Genomic DNA, 17,998 nt, shown 5'->3' with positions numbered 1-17,998 from the left:
GGCCACTTTCCCTGTTAATGCCCTACCGGCCCCCTGGCAAAACTTTGCTAGACCCGCCCCTGCACAGTTACCAGCTGTCAGCTACTAGAAAAGGATCCTGGTGTTATTTGTCTCTCAGAAACAGTTCATAACTTCCCTTCAACTCATTCATGTCACCTAAAAGGTAAACCTGTTTCTCCATCACCTGTTCAGCTCTGATGATTCAGTAAGGACATCTCCTGGTTTCATCTTCATGTTTCCCTCTCACCAGATAACCAAACCATATCATGACCAGCAGCTTTACAGCTGTGGCTCCAGCAAACATCAGCTGATACTAGAAATTAATATTAAATAAATTCTAACAACAGCTGATCAAGCTTAAACGTGCTGCTGTTGTTTAGCGCGACATCCGCTGGTTTCCTCTTTCTGGCGCAAAGTGGGCGATAAACAAACAAGAGAGACGATCAGCTGATCATTGATCAGTTTCATGATTGAAGTAGCAAACAGGAGAGGCGGGGGGAGAATGAGAGAAGAAGAGGCAGCTGTGCAGCGTAAAACACAGAATAACTCCAGCTTTGTGTCTTTTTCCATTGTAGCTGAAGTCCGGGACAAACTGTGTTCCTTCTCAGCTCAATATGAAATGCGTAATATTTTCTCTGAATGAGGGACCATTCCATTTTTAAGGGACGGTTGGCAACTCTACTAACTAACCTTATGAATAAAATAAAGTTCACTATCAGTAACATCATAGCACCCGCCCAGCTGTATAGAAACTCTGTCATGCTAGCTAGTACGCAGTACGAGTTATTGTAACTGACTGTAAAAAGTCAGCACAACGAAAATAAACTCCACCTAAACTTGGTTTATATCTGACCCAGATAGACTGCAGGTCATAACTTCTTACCTGAAGTTCAGTTCACCTGACACTCGGACCGGCGGCCGCCTCGGGTCTCTCCTCCTGCCTCCCCTTTCCCTCATCCACCTGCTGGCCTCTGTGGAAGCTCCGCCATAGCCACCACCAAACAACTGAGTTATTTTTACACATCGGCCAGCATCTGGCCAATACCACCACTTCTCATTGTTATAGCCGTTACAAAAGAAAAAAAAACAAAAAATCAGCCCATAAAAACGAAAAATCACAATCGGCCCACGGGCCCAGCTATTACGGAGCCCCCCAGGGGACATGGGAGAAAAAAAATTAGGGAGGAAAAAAAAAAAATTAGGGAGGAAAAAAAAAAAAATTAGGGAGGAAAAAAAAAAATAAGACGGACTTTTGCGAGATCTCGCAAAAGTATTGCGAGATCTCGCAAAAGTATTGCGAGCTCGCAAAAGTATTGCGAGATCTCGCAATAAGTATTGCGAGCGCTCGCAAAAGTATTGCGAGATCTCGCAAAAGTTTTAGCCGCATTCTTCGGAGGCCGCCAGCTCGAAGCCGACCGGGAGGTCGAGGCACGATGTGCCGGGAAAGCGGTGTTCCTCCCGGCTGTAGTAGGTCTCGACCTCCCGTTAGCTTCGAGCTAGTGGGTGTCAGATCTCCAAAAACCTCGGAGCTCTTTTGCAAATATGTGATGTCTTGTAAACCGAGCAGGTATCTGACGTTTACACAACTACATTCACGCCTCAAAATATCTTAAAAGTGTATTTTGTGACCCAGAAAGAGTAATATTACAACTAAGTAGCTGCCGCCATTGTTGGAGTTTTGCGAGATCTCGCAATACTTTTGCGAGCGCTCGCAATACTTTTGCGAGATCTCGCAATACTTTTGCGAGCGCTCGCAATACTTTTGCGAGATCTCGCAAAAGTCCGTCTTAATTTTTTTTTTTCCTCCCTCAATTTTTTTTTCTCCCATGTCCCCTGGGGGGCTCCGTCGTGCCACCAGTTAACCCAGTGGTTCCCAAACTTTTTTCGCTGGGCCCCCTTTGTTTTACAGAAAAATGTTTGCGCCCCCCCCGCACGCACCACACACACACCACTAACACATCCTCCAACCACACACACCCATATTTTGCTCAATTGCGGTTTATTTCACACCTCAAACATTTATTAAATCAATAAGTAGGTATAAGAAAATAAACTACTAACTCTTTTACGCTAGTCCGCACCTACACGGGTATTTTTGAAAACGCAGCTGTTTCTGTCACACGTAAACGGCGTTTCGAATCACCGAAAACTGCGATTTTTTTTAAAACTCATTTTTTGCGTTTACGTGTGGACGAGGAATACAGAGTTCGTCATGCAACCAGGTATGTGCCTTTTTTCACGTCACGCTGTGGCCTCTCTGTGCAAAATGGGTTTAAAAACATAAACAGCTGTGGGATCTGTTTGTCCGTGATTTGAACCGGGGGAACAAATCGTGGCAGGATCAGCCTGATATTATTTGTATCCCGCTGTAACTTTACTGTATAAAGAGCTAACATCTCCAAAATGTCAGGAGTAGTTAGTCATTACAACAAGTGTTTGTGAACTAAAAATCAAGAATGTGGGATACTGTTTGTCCGTGATTTGAGAGCCCAGCGTGCTCCCGACGAAGGGAAAACCAATTCTGCAGGGAGACCTACCTCGGCACTTGTGCAGGTGAAACCAAAGGGAAGATATGCTTCACCATATTTTCTAGTCTTTGGCTTAGAATGAAGTTGGTTTGGAAACATATTCAGCGATGCTTCATCTCCTGCTTTGTGTTTGTGGGCGCCTCATGCTAGCAGTGTCCAAGTGTTGTTTTTTCCCCCTTTTCATGCCGCGCCCCCCCCTGCAATGGCTCTGCGCCCCCCCTAGGGGGCGGGCCCCACACTTTGGGAAGGTCTGAGTTAACCCTTCGCGTGAGCTGGCACGCGTGCCCAGGGTTGCCGACCCCTGCATTAGATGATTCAATTAAAATAGACCTAAGTTTAAGTTTTTATATCTTTGTAACGTTTTTGATTACAATTCTAGGATGATTATTTTACAGGTAAGGTGGCATTTGTCCAGCTTGCTGACCTCTTGAATATTGAAATAATAACAATTAAGTCAAGACCTCATCCACTTCAAAGTTTGTGCCCTTCCCTCTACCAGTCAGCCCCCAGCAAACTCCTATGCCAGCTGGTCCAACACCGGTAAGATACAAATTCAACTTTGAAACCTTCTTTTTTTTCCTCTGATTTTGATGTAAGTAGTTACAAACACAGAACTATATGTGTTCTTTTCCAGGGCCTTTGTTATGGTATATGACCTGATCATACTGGTGAATGCTGTTTTCATCGGTCTTGATGAGGAGAATCCAATGATTGCAAATTCAGAGTGGGTTTTTCTGGCTCTGTATATTCTGGAGATTCTGCTGAAGCTGTATGTGTTTGAGCCCAGAGTGTTCTTCTCCAAACACAGTTTTTGGAACTGGTGAGAACATGCCGTGAGAACAAGTGTATAACATTATAATGTCATTAATGTGCTTTTGACACTTTGTCTTTACTCACCAAAGATTCTGAATCCCCAGTACTGATTTATCTACAGACAGCTTAAGGTACATTTTAACAGGTGTTCATGTGGAATCAGAGATCCAGACATTACACAGCACCATCTATTCATGGGTGTGATCAAGCTTTTTCAGTGAGGCAGATGGTTTAAAACACAAAAAAAATCCACTGTGCAGATCAAAACCAACAGTGTAATCCAAGTCTGCTTGCTTAATACACAAAAACCTTACGTAGACATTTATAAATTAACATGTACTGTATTTGTGTGTTATGTCAAATGTTTAATTTCTTAAAATATGTGTATAGTATTTTTGAGTATTTGTTAATATAACAAGTAATGGAAGTATTTAAATGAATCAAATCTAAGATCAACAAGTTGTGTTGCATGAATTTCACACAGCTTATCTACATCCCAGATTATAAGTACAAGGTATGTGACATGATTTAATGTTTCTTTTACATTGTCAGCTGCTTCTTTTACCTTCATACGCCTTCAAGTGCTTCGACCAAGTCACTGATGCTCAGCGGGTTGTTTATCTACTCTTTTAAGCTTTGGGAAGTGAACTTTTCCTAATGATGGAGCTTAGTTTAATGTCAAAAGTAAAAACAAAATATCTCCAAAAGTTGATTCTGTGTTCTGGACGTAGCGTTTGTGGTGAGAACCTGCAGTCAGCTGAGACTGAAGAAGTCACTTGGATGAGTGACGAAACGTTTCTCCCACAAAACGCTACGTCCAGATGAACAGAATCAACTTTTGGAGATTTACTTTCCTGGATGATTGAGAATGCATCAAGACATAAAAACAAAATATGTTGACGAACATAGGATAAAGGATAAAACTAAACAAGTGCTCAATAATGAGAAATATAATAATAAAACAAAAAATAATAATATATAACAAAAACCAGCAACTGGCTTACTTGGGTTATGCAAGTTATATAAATCTTAAAGTTTAATAGAAATTCTACAAAGACAACTTCAAGTGATGACACTGGGAAATCTGATTGTGTTTGAATAGTGTGTAAAGGACAGTGTGACAATTTGTTATTTAAGAACAACAAGAATTGGACAGACTGAAAAGTCTTTGTACACAAGGGACATTTCTATATTGAAAATCACCTTCATTGAGTTCAATCCACAAATGCGCGCACATTTGTAGACCTTTTCTGAACTTCAAATGAACTTCAGTTTGGTTTAATCAGAAAAAGTGAAAATATTAGTTTTTGATGTAATTGATAAACCTAAAGCAGGCAGATCCACTCCCAACTAAACTGAAAAGAAAAGCTCAAAACAAAACATGGTAAAATGGTACAATGTACAAAAATGTTCTATTTAAAAAACAAAACAAAAAACCAACTTTTTTCAGTTAAATTTAGTTTATATTACAGTGAGGAACATCGGTATTTGAACACTCCACTCAAGTTCTCTCAATTAGAAATCATTGCGGGGTTTGAAATTCACATTGTAGCACCACTGTGAGAGACAGCATTTAAAAACCAATTCAGGAAAACACATTTTGTGTTTTTTTTCTTTTAAATAATTTATTTGTGTTGCACATAAGCATTTCAGCTCTTTGGTCTTGCCCATGGTAGTAGTTGGAGTCTGACTGACTGTGGGGTGGACAGGTGTCTTTAAAGAGCTCAGACAGGTGTTACTAATTTAGATTATTAAGTGGAGTAGAGGTGGACTTTTTAAAGGCATAGCAACAGGTCTTTGAGAGCCGGAATTCTTGCTGATTGCCAGGTGTTCAAATACTTATGTGCAGCAGTGCAATACAAATAAGTTCTTTAAAAATCATACAATGTGATTTCCTGAATTGTTTCTAAGTGCTGTCTCTCACAGTGGGAATGTACCTACAATGTGAATTTCAAAGCCCTCCATGATTTCTAAGTGGGAGAACTTGCAAAATCGCAAGGTGTTCAAATACTTATGTTCCTCACTGTATTTGCCAGTTAATTGCCTCATTTTCATGACTTTTTGCACTTAGTGGCCACTTTATTGGGTATGATATTATTGTGTGTGTGTAGAATGACAATAGGTTTGTCTTTAGATCCGTCTTGGTGCACCTAATAAAGTTGCCACTGGGGTTTTAAGCTCTGATCCTTCTGAAGGTTTCTTGCTGCAGCTTTTGGAATAGTTTTGTCTTCATTGTTTCTTATGCTATCATTTCTTTTTTACAGTAGTGTTACATTTGCTACTGAGCAGTGTAGCTGCGATAACTTCCGTCAAAAAAATATTCAGCATTGTGTTTGTATATTTTCTGGATGAATTGCTAGACCTGGATCCAGTCCATGAATGAAAGCTGCTTGTTAGGCACAAATGGTTTCTTGTTCTGTTTGCTTCCACACTCTGCAGCCTCCTGCATGTGCTTGTTAGTTTTAATGTTCCTTAAATTGGAAATACTTGGATAAGAATACAAAAGATAAAATCTTTTGATTCTTTTACAACATGAAGATTTTCTCACACTTAACTGATGCTGAGAAAAAAAGGTCGTTTTATTTACATTCATGGTATATTTGTGTTTTTGACACGTTGGTGGTGTCAGACTGACGCCATAAGAAAAAAGGGTTTTGTTTTCAGCATCCTCGTTCATAGCATTTCTGCCTGAATTAAAGTTTGAATTTTTTTTGATTTCTGTTTTCTGTCTTCAGGTTTGACACAATCATTGTCATCTCTGCTCTTGTTGCCACCATCGTAAACTCTGTGATGAAGTCATGTAAGAGTTTCTAATTAATGTTAAGCTTTGTTCCAACAGGGTCACAATCAAGGTCAAACTTAACCCTTGCCAAATTTACATCTGGCTGGCACATCACTTTTTGTTTGTTTGTTTGTTTAATGCAATCTGTTTCATCACTTTGAATGTACACACCAGCATGGAGTCGGGGAACAGAGGCAGAAAATCACTGAACTGAAAACAAACATGCAACTACAACAATAACAAGTTACACGGTGTAGCTATAAAGGCAAATTTCGCCATGGTAGAGTCATCAAGTGTAATGTAGTCACCCCCCCACACAACTACATTAATTGTGCAGTACAATTTTAACCAAACAAAACAAACAAAAAATGCAGACTAACTAATATAATACAAATTAAAACTTTGAATATAAAATTCACAAGTTTGTTGTTGTTTTTTGTTGTTGTTGTTTTTTTTAACAGTTTTGAAAATTGAGTTCTAAAATACTAAAGTATAAATGCTCAATTTCCCCCCAAAAAGGATTTCATGAGTTAGCCTTTAAAGCTCCTGCTGTTCTGGTCTCTGAACTGCTGATAGTACAATTCAACAAAACTTAATTACTCACATTTTAGATACATCTTTGAATGTTTACTTTGAGTGTTCATGTCACTGTCAATCACAATAACTATTTTAAAACACAGGATGATACAAGCTATTGGTCTTTGTTAATTCATTAATTTGTTAATTCCATTTGCATTATAGCGAGTCATTTCTCCAGCCGACAAATCTTGGACATTGTTTTCATTCTACGAGTCCTCAGACTGATACGGGTGGTGGACAGCATCAAAAGGTTTAACTACATTTCTTATTCCTTTATTTATCCTTGTATAAAAATCATCTGTATTTGTGGTGATCCTGCAGTAATCCTTAGATGCATCAAATGAAAAATGGATGTCACAGTAGGAAGCCATGAGCATGTTGCTTTACTAACAGTGAGGTCTATTTTCTTGCTAGGTTTCGTACAATCATCAACACCCTGATCAGGATTGGACCAGCAATCCTCACATTTGGACAGCTTATCATTGTGAGTTTGTGACAGCAGGCTGGTTTGTCATAGTAGCATTTGTTAACAAACACTAAAACAAAGCACAGCTGATGTTAGCCGCCCTAATGATGGTTCTGTCTTAAAAGATCCATCACCAATATGAGGGCAACCTTCAGTAGAGACTTCACTCTAAAACAGGGATGGGCAACTCCAGGCCTCGAGGGCCAGTGTCGGCCAGGCTTTAGATATCACCCTGGGTCATCACACCTGAATCAAATGATTAGTTCATTACCAGGCCTCTGGAGAACTTCAAGACATGTTGTTAATTTAGCCCTTTGAATCAGCTGTTTTATATCAAGGACACATCTAAAACCTTCAGGAGACCTGCCCTCGAGGCCTGGAGTTGCCCACACCTGCTCTAAAACATAGTGAGGACCAGCCAACCTACAAACGCTGCATTATGCAGAGCCTCAACCTGCTGAGGGGTCTGAAAACTGAAGCTGACATTATGTTTGTGGTTCTGTCCGTTGTGGTGTTCCTCCACAGGTGGTGTACTACATTTTTGCCATGGTGGGGATGGAGCTCTTTAAAGGGAAGGTGACGTTTTATGAACAGAGCTCCACCGATCCAGCAAAGGCATATTGTGGTAATCCTCTGCTGAATGGAACAGACTTTGCAAAGCTCAACTATTGCAAGAATAACTTCAACGATGTGGTCTCCTCCTTCATCCTGCTGGTTGAGCTTACCGTGGTCAACCAATGGCATGATATCCTTTAGCTGAATGTCTCAGCATTTTCTGTGTTTAATCTCTTGTTTTCAGTTAGCAGCAGCGATTTGAATTTTTAAGACATCTTCAAAACTACAAAAACTCCCCCCCCCCCTTTTTTCTCTCTCTCAGTGACTTTGATTCTACTGCAAATAAAATCATCTGCATTTATGAAATGTTTGAGAGTAATTGCGTTGCCAGGTTTGATTCCTGTTTGTGTTATCATTTCTTAACAAGACTCCACTTCTCAGCAGCGGCTTTGCCACCGTCACCCACATTTCGGCCAGGATCTTTTTTGTCCTCTTCCACGTCATAGTCGTCATCGTCATTCTCAAGTAAGGCTAATGGTGTCGTACTTTCATCACTGGTGTGGTGTCAGCCACAAAAACAAGTCCTGCTGTTCCCATAATCGAGAAGAATATGTATAATTATTTATATTTACGTCTGACACATTTTAACCACTAGATGCTTGAAGGTGAGTTGCACTGGGTGTTTTATCATATAACTCTATAAAAGCAGAGTTTCCCCCTCAAACAGAGTCCTAAAAGTAGGCAACTCACTGATTCACAGTTCAAAATTATTAATTACCTGTTGCAGTCCCTCAGATATCCATTTTAGCTCCTTTCTCTTTAAGTGAAAAACTCCATTTAAACCACCTTTTTATCCTCCTATCCACCTTTAAACCTCACCTTTTATCTTGCGCTGATAACTCGGCCTACTCTGACACCTTTATTTAAACAGTAGCCATGTTTATTAATAGTGGCCACTATTGTAGCAGTGTCAGTGCCATAAAGTAAGGAAAAGGTTTAGCAAAAACACTGTGAAGGGGTTTCATGCCGCGCCCCCCCCTGCAATGGCTCTGCGCCCCCCCTAGGGGGCGGGCCCCACACTTTGGGAAGGTCTGAGTTAACCCTTCGCGTGAGCTGGCACGCGTGCCCAGGGTTGCCGACCCCTGCATTAGATGATTCAATTAAAATAGACCTAAGTTTAAGTTTTTATATCTTTGTAACGTTTTTGATTACAATTCTAGGATGATTATTTTACAGGTAAGGTGGCATTTGTCCAGCTTGCTGACCTCTTGAATATTGAAATAATAACAATTAAGTCAAGACCTCATCCACTTCAAAGTTTGTGCCCTTCCCTCTACCAGTCAGCCCCCAGCAAACTCCTATGCCAGCTGGTCCAACACCGGTAAGATACAAATTCAACTTTGAAACCTTCTTTTTTTTTCCTCTGATTTTGATGTAAGTAGTTACAAACACAGAACTATATGTGTTCTTTTCCAGGGCCTTTGTTATGGTATATGACCTGATCATACTGGTGAATGCTGTTTTCATCGGTCTTGATGAGGAGAATCCAATGATTGCAAATTCAGAGTGGGTTTTTCTGGCTCTGTATATTCTGGAGATTCTGCTGAAGCTGTATGTGTTTGAGCCCAGAGTGTTCTTCTCCAAACACAGTTTTTGGAACTGGTGAGAACATGCCGTGAGAACAAGTGTATAACATTATAATGTCATTAATGTGCTTTTGACACTTTGTCTTTACTCACCAAAGATTCTGAATCCCCAGTACTGATTTATCTACAGACAGCTTAAGGTACATTTTAACAGGTGTTCATGTGGAATCAGAGATCCAGACATTACACAGCACCATCTATTCATGGGTGTGATCAAGCTTTTTCAGTGAGGCAGATGGTTTAAAACACAAAAAAAATCCACTGTGCAGATCAAAACCAACAGTGTAATCCAAGTCTGCTTGCTTAATACACAAAAACCTTACGTAGACATTTATAAATTAACATGTACTGTATTTGTGTGTTATGTCAAATGTTTAATTTCTTAAAATATGTGTATAGTATTTTTGAGTATTTGTTAATATAACAAGTAATGGAAGTATTTAAATGAATCAAATCTAAGATCAACAAGTTGTGTTGCATGAATTTCACACAGCTTATCTACATCCCAGATTATAAGTACAAGGTATGTGACATGATTTAATGTTTCTTTTACATTGTCAGCTGCTTCTTTTACCTTCATACGCCTTCAAGTGCTTCGACCAAGTCACTGATGCTCAGCGGGTTGTTTATCTACTCTTTTAAGCTTTGGGAAGTGAACTTTTCCTAATGATGGAGCTTAGTTTAATGTCAAAAGTAAAAACAAAATATCTCCAAAAGTTGATTCTGTTCATCTGGACGTAGCGTTTTGTGGGAGAAACGTTTCGTCACTCATCCAAGCGACGACTGAAGAAGTCACTTGGATGAGTGACGAAACGTTTCTCCCACAAAACGCTACGTCCAGATGAACAGAATCAACTTTTGGAGATTTACTTTCCTGGATTATTGAGAATGCATCAAGACATAAAAACAAAATATGTTGACGAACATAGGATAAAGGATAAAACTAAACAAGTGCTCAATAATGAGAAATATAATAATAAAACAAAAAATAATAATATATAACAAAAACCAGCAACTGGCTTACTTGGGTTATGCAAGTTATATAAATCTTAAAGTTTAATAGAAATTCTACAAAGACAACTTCAAGTGATGACACTGGGAAATCTGATTGTGTTTGAATAGTGTGTAAAGGACAGTGTGACAATTTGTTATTTAAGAACAACAAGAATTGGACAGACTGAAAAGTCTTTGTACACAAGGGACATTTCTATATTGAAAATCACCTTCATTGAGTTCAATCCACAAATGCGCGCACATTTGTAGACCTTTTCTGAACTTCAAATGAACTTCAGTTTGGTTTAATCAGAAAAAGTGAAAATATTAGTTTTTGATGTAATTGATAAACCTAAAGCAGGCAGATCCACTCCCAACTAAACTGAAAAGAAAAGCTCAAAACAAAACATGGTAAAATGGTACAATGTACAAAAATGTTCTATTTAAAAAACAAAACAAAAAACCAACTTTTTTCAGTTAAATTTAGTTTATATTACAGTGAGGAACATCGGTATTTGAACACTCCACTCAAGTTCTCTCAATTAGAAATCATTGCGGGGTTTGAAATTCACATTGTAGCACCACTGTGAGAGACAGCATTTAAAAACCAATTCAGGAAAACACATTGTGTTTTTTTTCTTTTAAATAATTTATTTGTGTTGCACATAAGCATTTCAGCTCTTTGGTCTTGCCCATGGTAGTAGTTGGAGTCTGACTGACTGTGGGGTGGACAGGTGTCTTTAAAGAGCTCAGACAGGTGTTACTAATTTAGATTATTAAGTGGAGTAGAGGTGGACTTTTTAAAGGCATAGCAACAGGTCTTTGAGAGCCGGAATTCTTGCTGATTGCCAGGTGTTCAAATACTTATGTGCAGCAGTGCAATACAAATAAGTTCTTTAAAAATCATACAATGTGATTTCCTGAATTGTTTCTAAGTGCTGTCTCTCACAGTGGGAATGTACCTACAATGTGAATTTCAAAGCCCTCCATGATTTCTAAGTGGGAGAACTTGCAAAATCGCAAGGTGTTCAAATACTTATGTTCCTCACTGTATTTGCCAGTTAATTGCCTCATTTTCATGACTTTTTGCACTTAGTGGCCACTTTATTGGGTATGATATTATTGTGTGTGTGTAGAATGACAATAGGTTTGTCTTTAGATCCGTCTTGGTGCACCTAATAAAGTTGCCACTGGGGTTTTAAGCTCTGATCCTTCTGAAGGTTTCTTGCTGCAGCTTTTGGAATAGTTTTGTCTTCATTGTTTCTTATGCTATCATTTCTTTTTTACAGTAGTGTTACATTTGCTACTGAGCAGTGTAGCTGCGATAACTTCCGTCAAAAAAATATTCAGCATTGTGTTTGTATATTTTCTGGATGAATTGCTAGACCTGGATCCAGTCCATGAATGAAAGCTGCTTGTTAGGCACAAATGGTTTCTTGTTCTGTTTGCTTCCACACTCTGCAGCCTCCTGCATGTGCTTGTTAGTTTTAATGTTCCTTAAATTGGAAATACTTGGATAAGAATACAAAAGATAAAATCTTTTGATTCTTTTACAACATGAAGATTTTCTCACACTTAACTGATGCTGAGAAAAAAAGGTCGTTTTATTTACATTCATGGTATATTTGTGTTTTTGACACGTTGGTGGTGTCAGACTGACGCCATAAGAAAAAAGGGTTTTGTTTTCAGCATCCTCGTTCATAGCATTTCTGCCTGAATTAAAGTTTGAATTTTTTTTGATTTCTGTTTTCTGTCTTCAGGTTTGACACAATCATTGTCATCTCTGCTCTTGTTGCCACCATCGTAAACTCTGTGATGAAGTCATGTAAGAGTTTCTAATTAATGTTAAGCTTTGTTCCAACAGGGTCACAATCAAGGTCAAACTTAACCCTTGCCAAATTTACATCTGGCTGGCACATCACTTTTTGTTTGTTTGTTTGTTTAATGCAATCTGTTTCATCACTTTGAATGTACACACCAGCATGGAGTCGGGGAACAGAGGCAGAAAATCACTGAACTGAAAACAAACATGCAACTACAACAATAACAAGTTACACGGTGTAGCTATAAAGGCAAATTTCGCCATGGTAGAGTCATCAAGTGTAATGTAGTCACCCCCCCCCACAACTACATTAATTGTGCAGTACAATTTTAACCAAACAAAACAAACAAAAAATGCAGACTAACTAATATAATACAAATTAAAACTTTGAATATAAAATTCACAAGTTTGTTGTTGTTTTTTGTTGTTGTTGTTTTTTTTAACAGTTTTGAAAATTGAGTTCTAAAATACTAAAGTATAAATGCTCAATTTCCCCCCAAAAAGGATTTCATGAGTTAGCCTTTAAAGCTCCTGCTGTTCTGGTCTCTGAACTGCTGATAGTACAATTCAACAAAACTTAATTACTCACATTTTAGATACATCTTTGAATGTTTACTTTGAGTGTTCATGTCACTGTCAATCACAATAACTATTTTAAAACACAGGATGATACAAGCTATTGGTCTTTGTTAATTCATTAATTTGTTAATTCCGTTTGCATTATAGCGAGTCATTTCTCCAGCCGACAAATCTTGGACATTGTTTTCATTCTACGAGTCCTCAGACTGATACGGGTGGTGGACAGCATCAAAAGGTTTAACTACATTTCTTATTCCTTTATTTATCCTTGTATAAAAATCATCTGTATTTGTGGTGATCCTGCAGTAATCCTTAGATGCATCAAATGAAAAATGGATGTCACAGTAGGAAGCCATGAGCATGTTGCTTTACTAACAGTGAGGTCTATTTTCTTGCTAGGTTTCGTACAATCATCAACACCCTGATCAGGATTGGACCAGCAATCCTCACATTTGGACAGCTTATCATTGTGAGTTTGTGACAGCAGGCTGGTTTGTCATAGTAGCATTTGTTATCAAACACTAAAACAAAGCACAGCTGATGTTAGCCGCCCTAATGATGGTTCTGTCTTAAAAGATCCATCACCAATATGAGGGCAACCTTCAGTAGAGACTTCACTCTAAAACAGGGATGGGCAACTCCAGGCCTCGAGGGCCAGTGTCGGCCAGGCTTTAGATATCACCCTGGGTCATCACACCTGAATCAAATGATTAGTTCATTACCAGGCCTCTGGAGAACTTCAAGACATGTTGTTAATTTAGCCCTTTGAATCAGCTGTTTTATATCAAGGACACATCTAAAACCTTCAGGAGACCTGCCCTCGAGGCCTGGAGTTGCCCACACCTGCTCTAAAACATAGTGAGGACCAGCCAACCTACAAACGCTGCATTATGCAGAGCCTCAACCTGCTGAGGGGTCTGAAAACTGAAGCTGACATTATGTTTGTGGTTCTGTCCGTTGTGGTGTTCCTCCACAGGTGGTGTACTACATTTTTGCCATGGTGGGGATGGAGCTCTTTAAAGGGAAGGTGACGTTTTATGAACAGAGCTCCACCGATCCAGCAAAGGCATATTGTGGTAATCCTCTGCTGAATGGAACAGACTTTGCAAAGCTCAACTATTGCAAGAATAACTTCAACGATGTGGTCTCCTCCTTCATCCTGCTGGTTGAGCTTACCGTGGTCAACCAATGGCATGATATCCTTTAGCTGAATGTCTCAGCATTTTCTGTGTTTAATCTCTTGTTTTCAGTTAGCAGCAGCGATTTGAATTTTTAAGACATCTTCAAAACTACAAAACCTCCCCCCCCCCCTTTTTTTTCTCTCTCTGTGACTTTGATTCTACTGCAAATAAAATCATCTGCATTTATGAAATGTTTGAGAGTAATTGCGTTGCCAGGTTTGATTCCTGTTTGTGTTATCATTTCTTAACAAGACTCCACTTCTCAGCAGCGGCTTTGCCACCGTCACCCACATTTCGGCCAGGATCTTTTTTGTCCTCTTCCACGTCATAGTCGTCATCGTCATTCTCAAGTAAGGCTAATGGTGTCGTACTTTCATCACTGGTGTGGTGTCAGCCACAAAAACAAGTCCTGCTGTTCCCATAATCGAGAAGAATATGTATAATTATTTATATTTACGTCTGACACATTTTAACCACTAGATGCTTGAAGGTGAGTTGCACTGGGTGTTTTATCATAGAACTCTATAAAAGCAGAGTTTCCCCCTCAAACAGAGTCCTAAAAGTAGGCAACTCACTGATTCACAGTTCAAAATTATTAATTACCTGTTGCAGTCCCTCAGATATCCATTTTAGCTCCTTTCTCTTTAAGTGAAAAACTCCATTTAAACCACCTTTTTATCCTCCTATCCACCTTTAAACCTCACCTTTTATCTTGCGCTGATAACTCGGCCTACTCTGACACCTTTATTTAAACAGTAGCCATGTTTATTAATAGTGGCCACTATTGTAGCAGTGTCAGTGCCATAAAGTAAGGAAAAGGTTTAGCAAAACACTGTTTCATTTGTGTTGAAATTCCCCAAAGTAGAATATGATCAGTGTAAAGGCTTACAGGATTAATGTATCAATGTGAGGGTTTTCAAAGTGGGATGTGTGTATCATATATAATACACAACGTTTTAGATTTTGTGTGACTTTTTTGGTAGAATAGAATAATCATTTAATTGTCCCACAAGGGGAAATTTGGTTGTAACAGCAGCCAGAAAGACGCATATACAAACAAACAGGACACAGAACAGAAACATTACATTAAAGACAATAGTTACTATAAACAGAGTACTGTACAGTTATTAAATTAAATAAAATTAACTACAGATAAGAGGCAAACACAGGTTGTAGTGCGAATCGTTTGATTAAATTATTGCAGTTACAGCGCAGATGTAAACATCTATGCTTGTTGGGAGCAGTTCTGATTGTACAGTCTGACAGCTGCAGGGCGGAAACGCTCCTTCATGCATCGAAGACGCAGCAGTCTGTCACTGAAGCAGCTCTGCAGTTCAGCAACATTTACATGCATGGGCTGGGAGACTCTGTCCATCAGAGATGTTATTTTGGCCAGAGTCCTTCTGTCTCCCACCACCTGCACTGGGTCCAGGGTGCATCCCAGAACAGAGCTGGCCTTCCTGATGAGTTTATCCAACCTCTTCCTCTCAACTGCCGATAAACTGCTGCTCCAACATACAACACTGTAAAAAATGACAGATGCCAACACAGAGTCATAGAAGGTCTTTAAAAGCGCTCCCTGGACTCCAAATGACCTCAGCCGCCTCAGCAGGTAGAGTCTGCTCTGACCCTTCCCTTTAAAGAGCATCAGTGTTGTGGCTCCAGTCTAGTTTATTATTCAGGTGAACACCCAGGTACCTATAAGAGTCCACTATCTCAATGTCCACTCCCTGGATGTTCACCGGTGTCAGTGTGGGGGGTCTGCGTCTCCGGAAGTCCACCACCAACTCCTTGGTTTTCCCAGCGTTTACAAGCATGATAGAAGAAAAAGCTTGTGATATTTTAAAAAATCACAAATTAGAATCCTAAAATGTTCTTTGATATCATGGAAATATAAATGGTCCCGGTTCTGCCTCAGAAAAATGTCTTCAATATTAAACTGATAAAGTGGTTGTTCTGAGTACATGCAGTAATACAATTTGGTTAAGAACTGCTAAATGTTGCATGCGATTGTTCTTGTCTTTCAGTATCTTCGTGGCGTTTGTCCTTGAGGCGTTCTTTGTGGAGTACTCTGTGGATAAAAGTGACTTGCAGACATCTTTGGAGAGGAAGATTGAAGAACTGGAGCTTGCTGTGGCACAGTATGTTACCTTGCAGAGAGTGGTGTGTGGTGGTCATATTGAGTGGGTGGGCTAACACATATAATTCACAACCCCAATACCTGCACTGTCACATCCCTGATAGGACGTGACAGCACCACCTTGTTATAGCAACACTTGAAACAGATTTACAAATTGGGGCAAAATAGCATTGATGGGTGTGATTTGTTTTGCCACACAGTCCATTTCAATATAACACGTGCAATATGTGAAGAGCCAAGCAAATTGGAGCAAGGTCGCAAACTAAGAGATGATAGTCAGCTGTGACCAAACAAGGTGCAACCTTCAAACACACACCGGCTGGATTGGACGTCCAATCACATGACTAACATCTAACCACCCAGTGTGCAGCCACACCTCATCATCCTCTCTAGCTGTCTGACTTTTCCACATACATCATGTAGCACAGGATTTAACTTTAAACTTCAAACTCACCTCACAACATTTTCTTCTTTTGTGTGTTATTGCTAACTATTACTATATACTATAACAGTCATTTTCACTCCTCAAACTACATTTAACATATCAATCAGACTTGTACTTTGGTGATATATTTGATTAAGAATAATAATGTTCTACTATTAGCAAAGAGTGAGAGAAAGAGAGAGACAGATATTGTGTGGCAGAAACTTTCCTTAAACAGCTGGGAATCAACAAATGGCATTAAGTGCAGGACTTTCTCAAAGCGAGCCTTTGACTGCTCCATCAATAAGTCACATTACTGTGCAGCTACTGAGTCCACAGCATCCTACCCAATCTTGATTCTGTCAGGCAATTTGAACTGACCCATTGTTTCAAGGCTTGTCATTCCAAATGTTTTCAAAACACCGATTCAGTGTCTCTGTATGTTGAAACACCGTGTGGACGGTGTGAGTTTGAAGGTTCCACCTTGTTTGCCCTGACACTGGGCTCCTCCTGCCACACACTTCATCTAGGACTATGGTTCTCTTAGGGGGGTTGAGAGAAATACTGCAAAAATGCTGAGTTGCTGGCAAAAAATACTCTGTACACTGCCACACCAATCAGTTCAATCTGATAATGCAGCAGGATTGCTGTCCTCTCACACATGTCAAAGTATGCATGAGGACTAGGGCTTCTAATTATGGAGTCTTTCAAGTTTCCTAGCAGTTCTGCTGACTAAAGGCGAGAAACGCAGCAATCTTTTTTTTAAGTGATGTATACTACCAGTCAAAAATTTGGACACACCTTCTCATTCAACATAGAAGAAAGACCACCCGAGTCCCCTCTGCTGCTGCGGATAAATTCGTCCAAGTCACTAACCTCAGAAATCACAAGTTAACAGCGCACCTCAAATTAGAGCCCAGATAAAAGCCACACAGAGTTCCAGTAGCAGACACATATGTTTGAATCAGGCTTTTATGTTCAAATAGCTGCTAAGAAACCACAACTATGGAAAAGCAACAAGCAGGAGTCATTTATTTGGGCCAATAAAACACATGGACCATTAGACCAGTGGAAATCTGTGCTTTGGTCTGATGAGTCCAAATTGGAGATCTTTGGTTCCACCTGCTGTGTCTTTGTTTGATGCAGAAAAGGTAAACTGATGGTTCTCACTGTGAAGCATTGAGCAGGAGGTGTGATGGTGTGGGGGCACTCTTTTGGTGACACTGTTGGGGATTTATTCAAAATTGAAGGCACACTGAACCAGTATGGCTACCACAGCATCCTTCAGCGACATGCAGTCCCATCCGGTTTGCGTTCATTTATTTTTCAACAGCACAATAATCCCAAACACACCTCCAGGCTATGTGAGGGCTATTTGACCAGGAAGGAGAGTGATGGAGTGCTGCACCAGATGGCCTGGCCTCCACAGTCACCTGACCTAAACCCAATCAAGATGTTTGGGATGAGATGGACCGCAGAGTAAAGGCAAA

General features: G+C 39.7%; 1 protein-coding gene across 3 annotated transcripts in view; it reads left to right on the top strand.

Moving 5' to 3' along the window:
- The window catches only part of tpcn3 (two pore segment channel 3), a 41,294-nt gene that overhangs the window by 19,403 nt on the left and 3,893 nt on the right, over positions 1–17,998 (top strand). Inside the window, exons 10-18 of one of the 3 annotated variants that reach the window (XR_006052907.1) lie at positions 2,924–3,068; positions 3,163–3,348; positions 3,826–3,855; positions 6,077–6,141; positions 6,865–6,952; positions 7,117–7,186; positions 7,694–7,913; positions 8,158–8,717; positions 14,764–15,000. Coding sequence is in view for 1 of the 3 variants with exons in the window: in XM_005945685.3 (XP_005945747.1) it covers positions 2,924–3,068; positions 3,163–3,348; positions 6,077–6,141; positions 6,865–6,952; positions 7,117–7,186; positions 7,694–7,913; positions 8,158–8,248; positions 15,972–16,085 (979 nt within the window). In the remaining 2 variants the exon portion in view is untranslated. Of the gene's footprint in view, positions 1–2,923; positions 3,069–3,162; positions 3,349–3,825; positions 3,856–6,076; positions 6,142–6,864; positions 6,953–7,116; positions 7,187–7,693; positions 7,914–8,157; positions 8,718–14,763; positions 15,001–15,971; positions 16,086–17,998 lie in introns of those variants that run through there. The other 2 variants (XR_006052908.1, XM_005945685.3) reach the window with 2 other exon arrangements.

The sequence above is a fragment of the Haplochromis burtoni genome, unplaced genomic scaffold (assembly GCF_018398535.1).
Source record: "Haplochromis burtoni strain Fernald_Lab_line unplaced genomic scaffold, NCSU_Asbu1 Contig_457, whole genome shotgun sequence".
Lineage (NCBI taxonomy): Eukaryota > Metazoa > Chordata > Actinopteri > Cichliformes > Cichlidae > Haplochromis > Haplochromis burtoni.
Note: the sequence above shows the minus strand (reverse complement) of the source record. Positions and strands in the feature narration are given on the sequence as shown.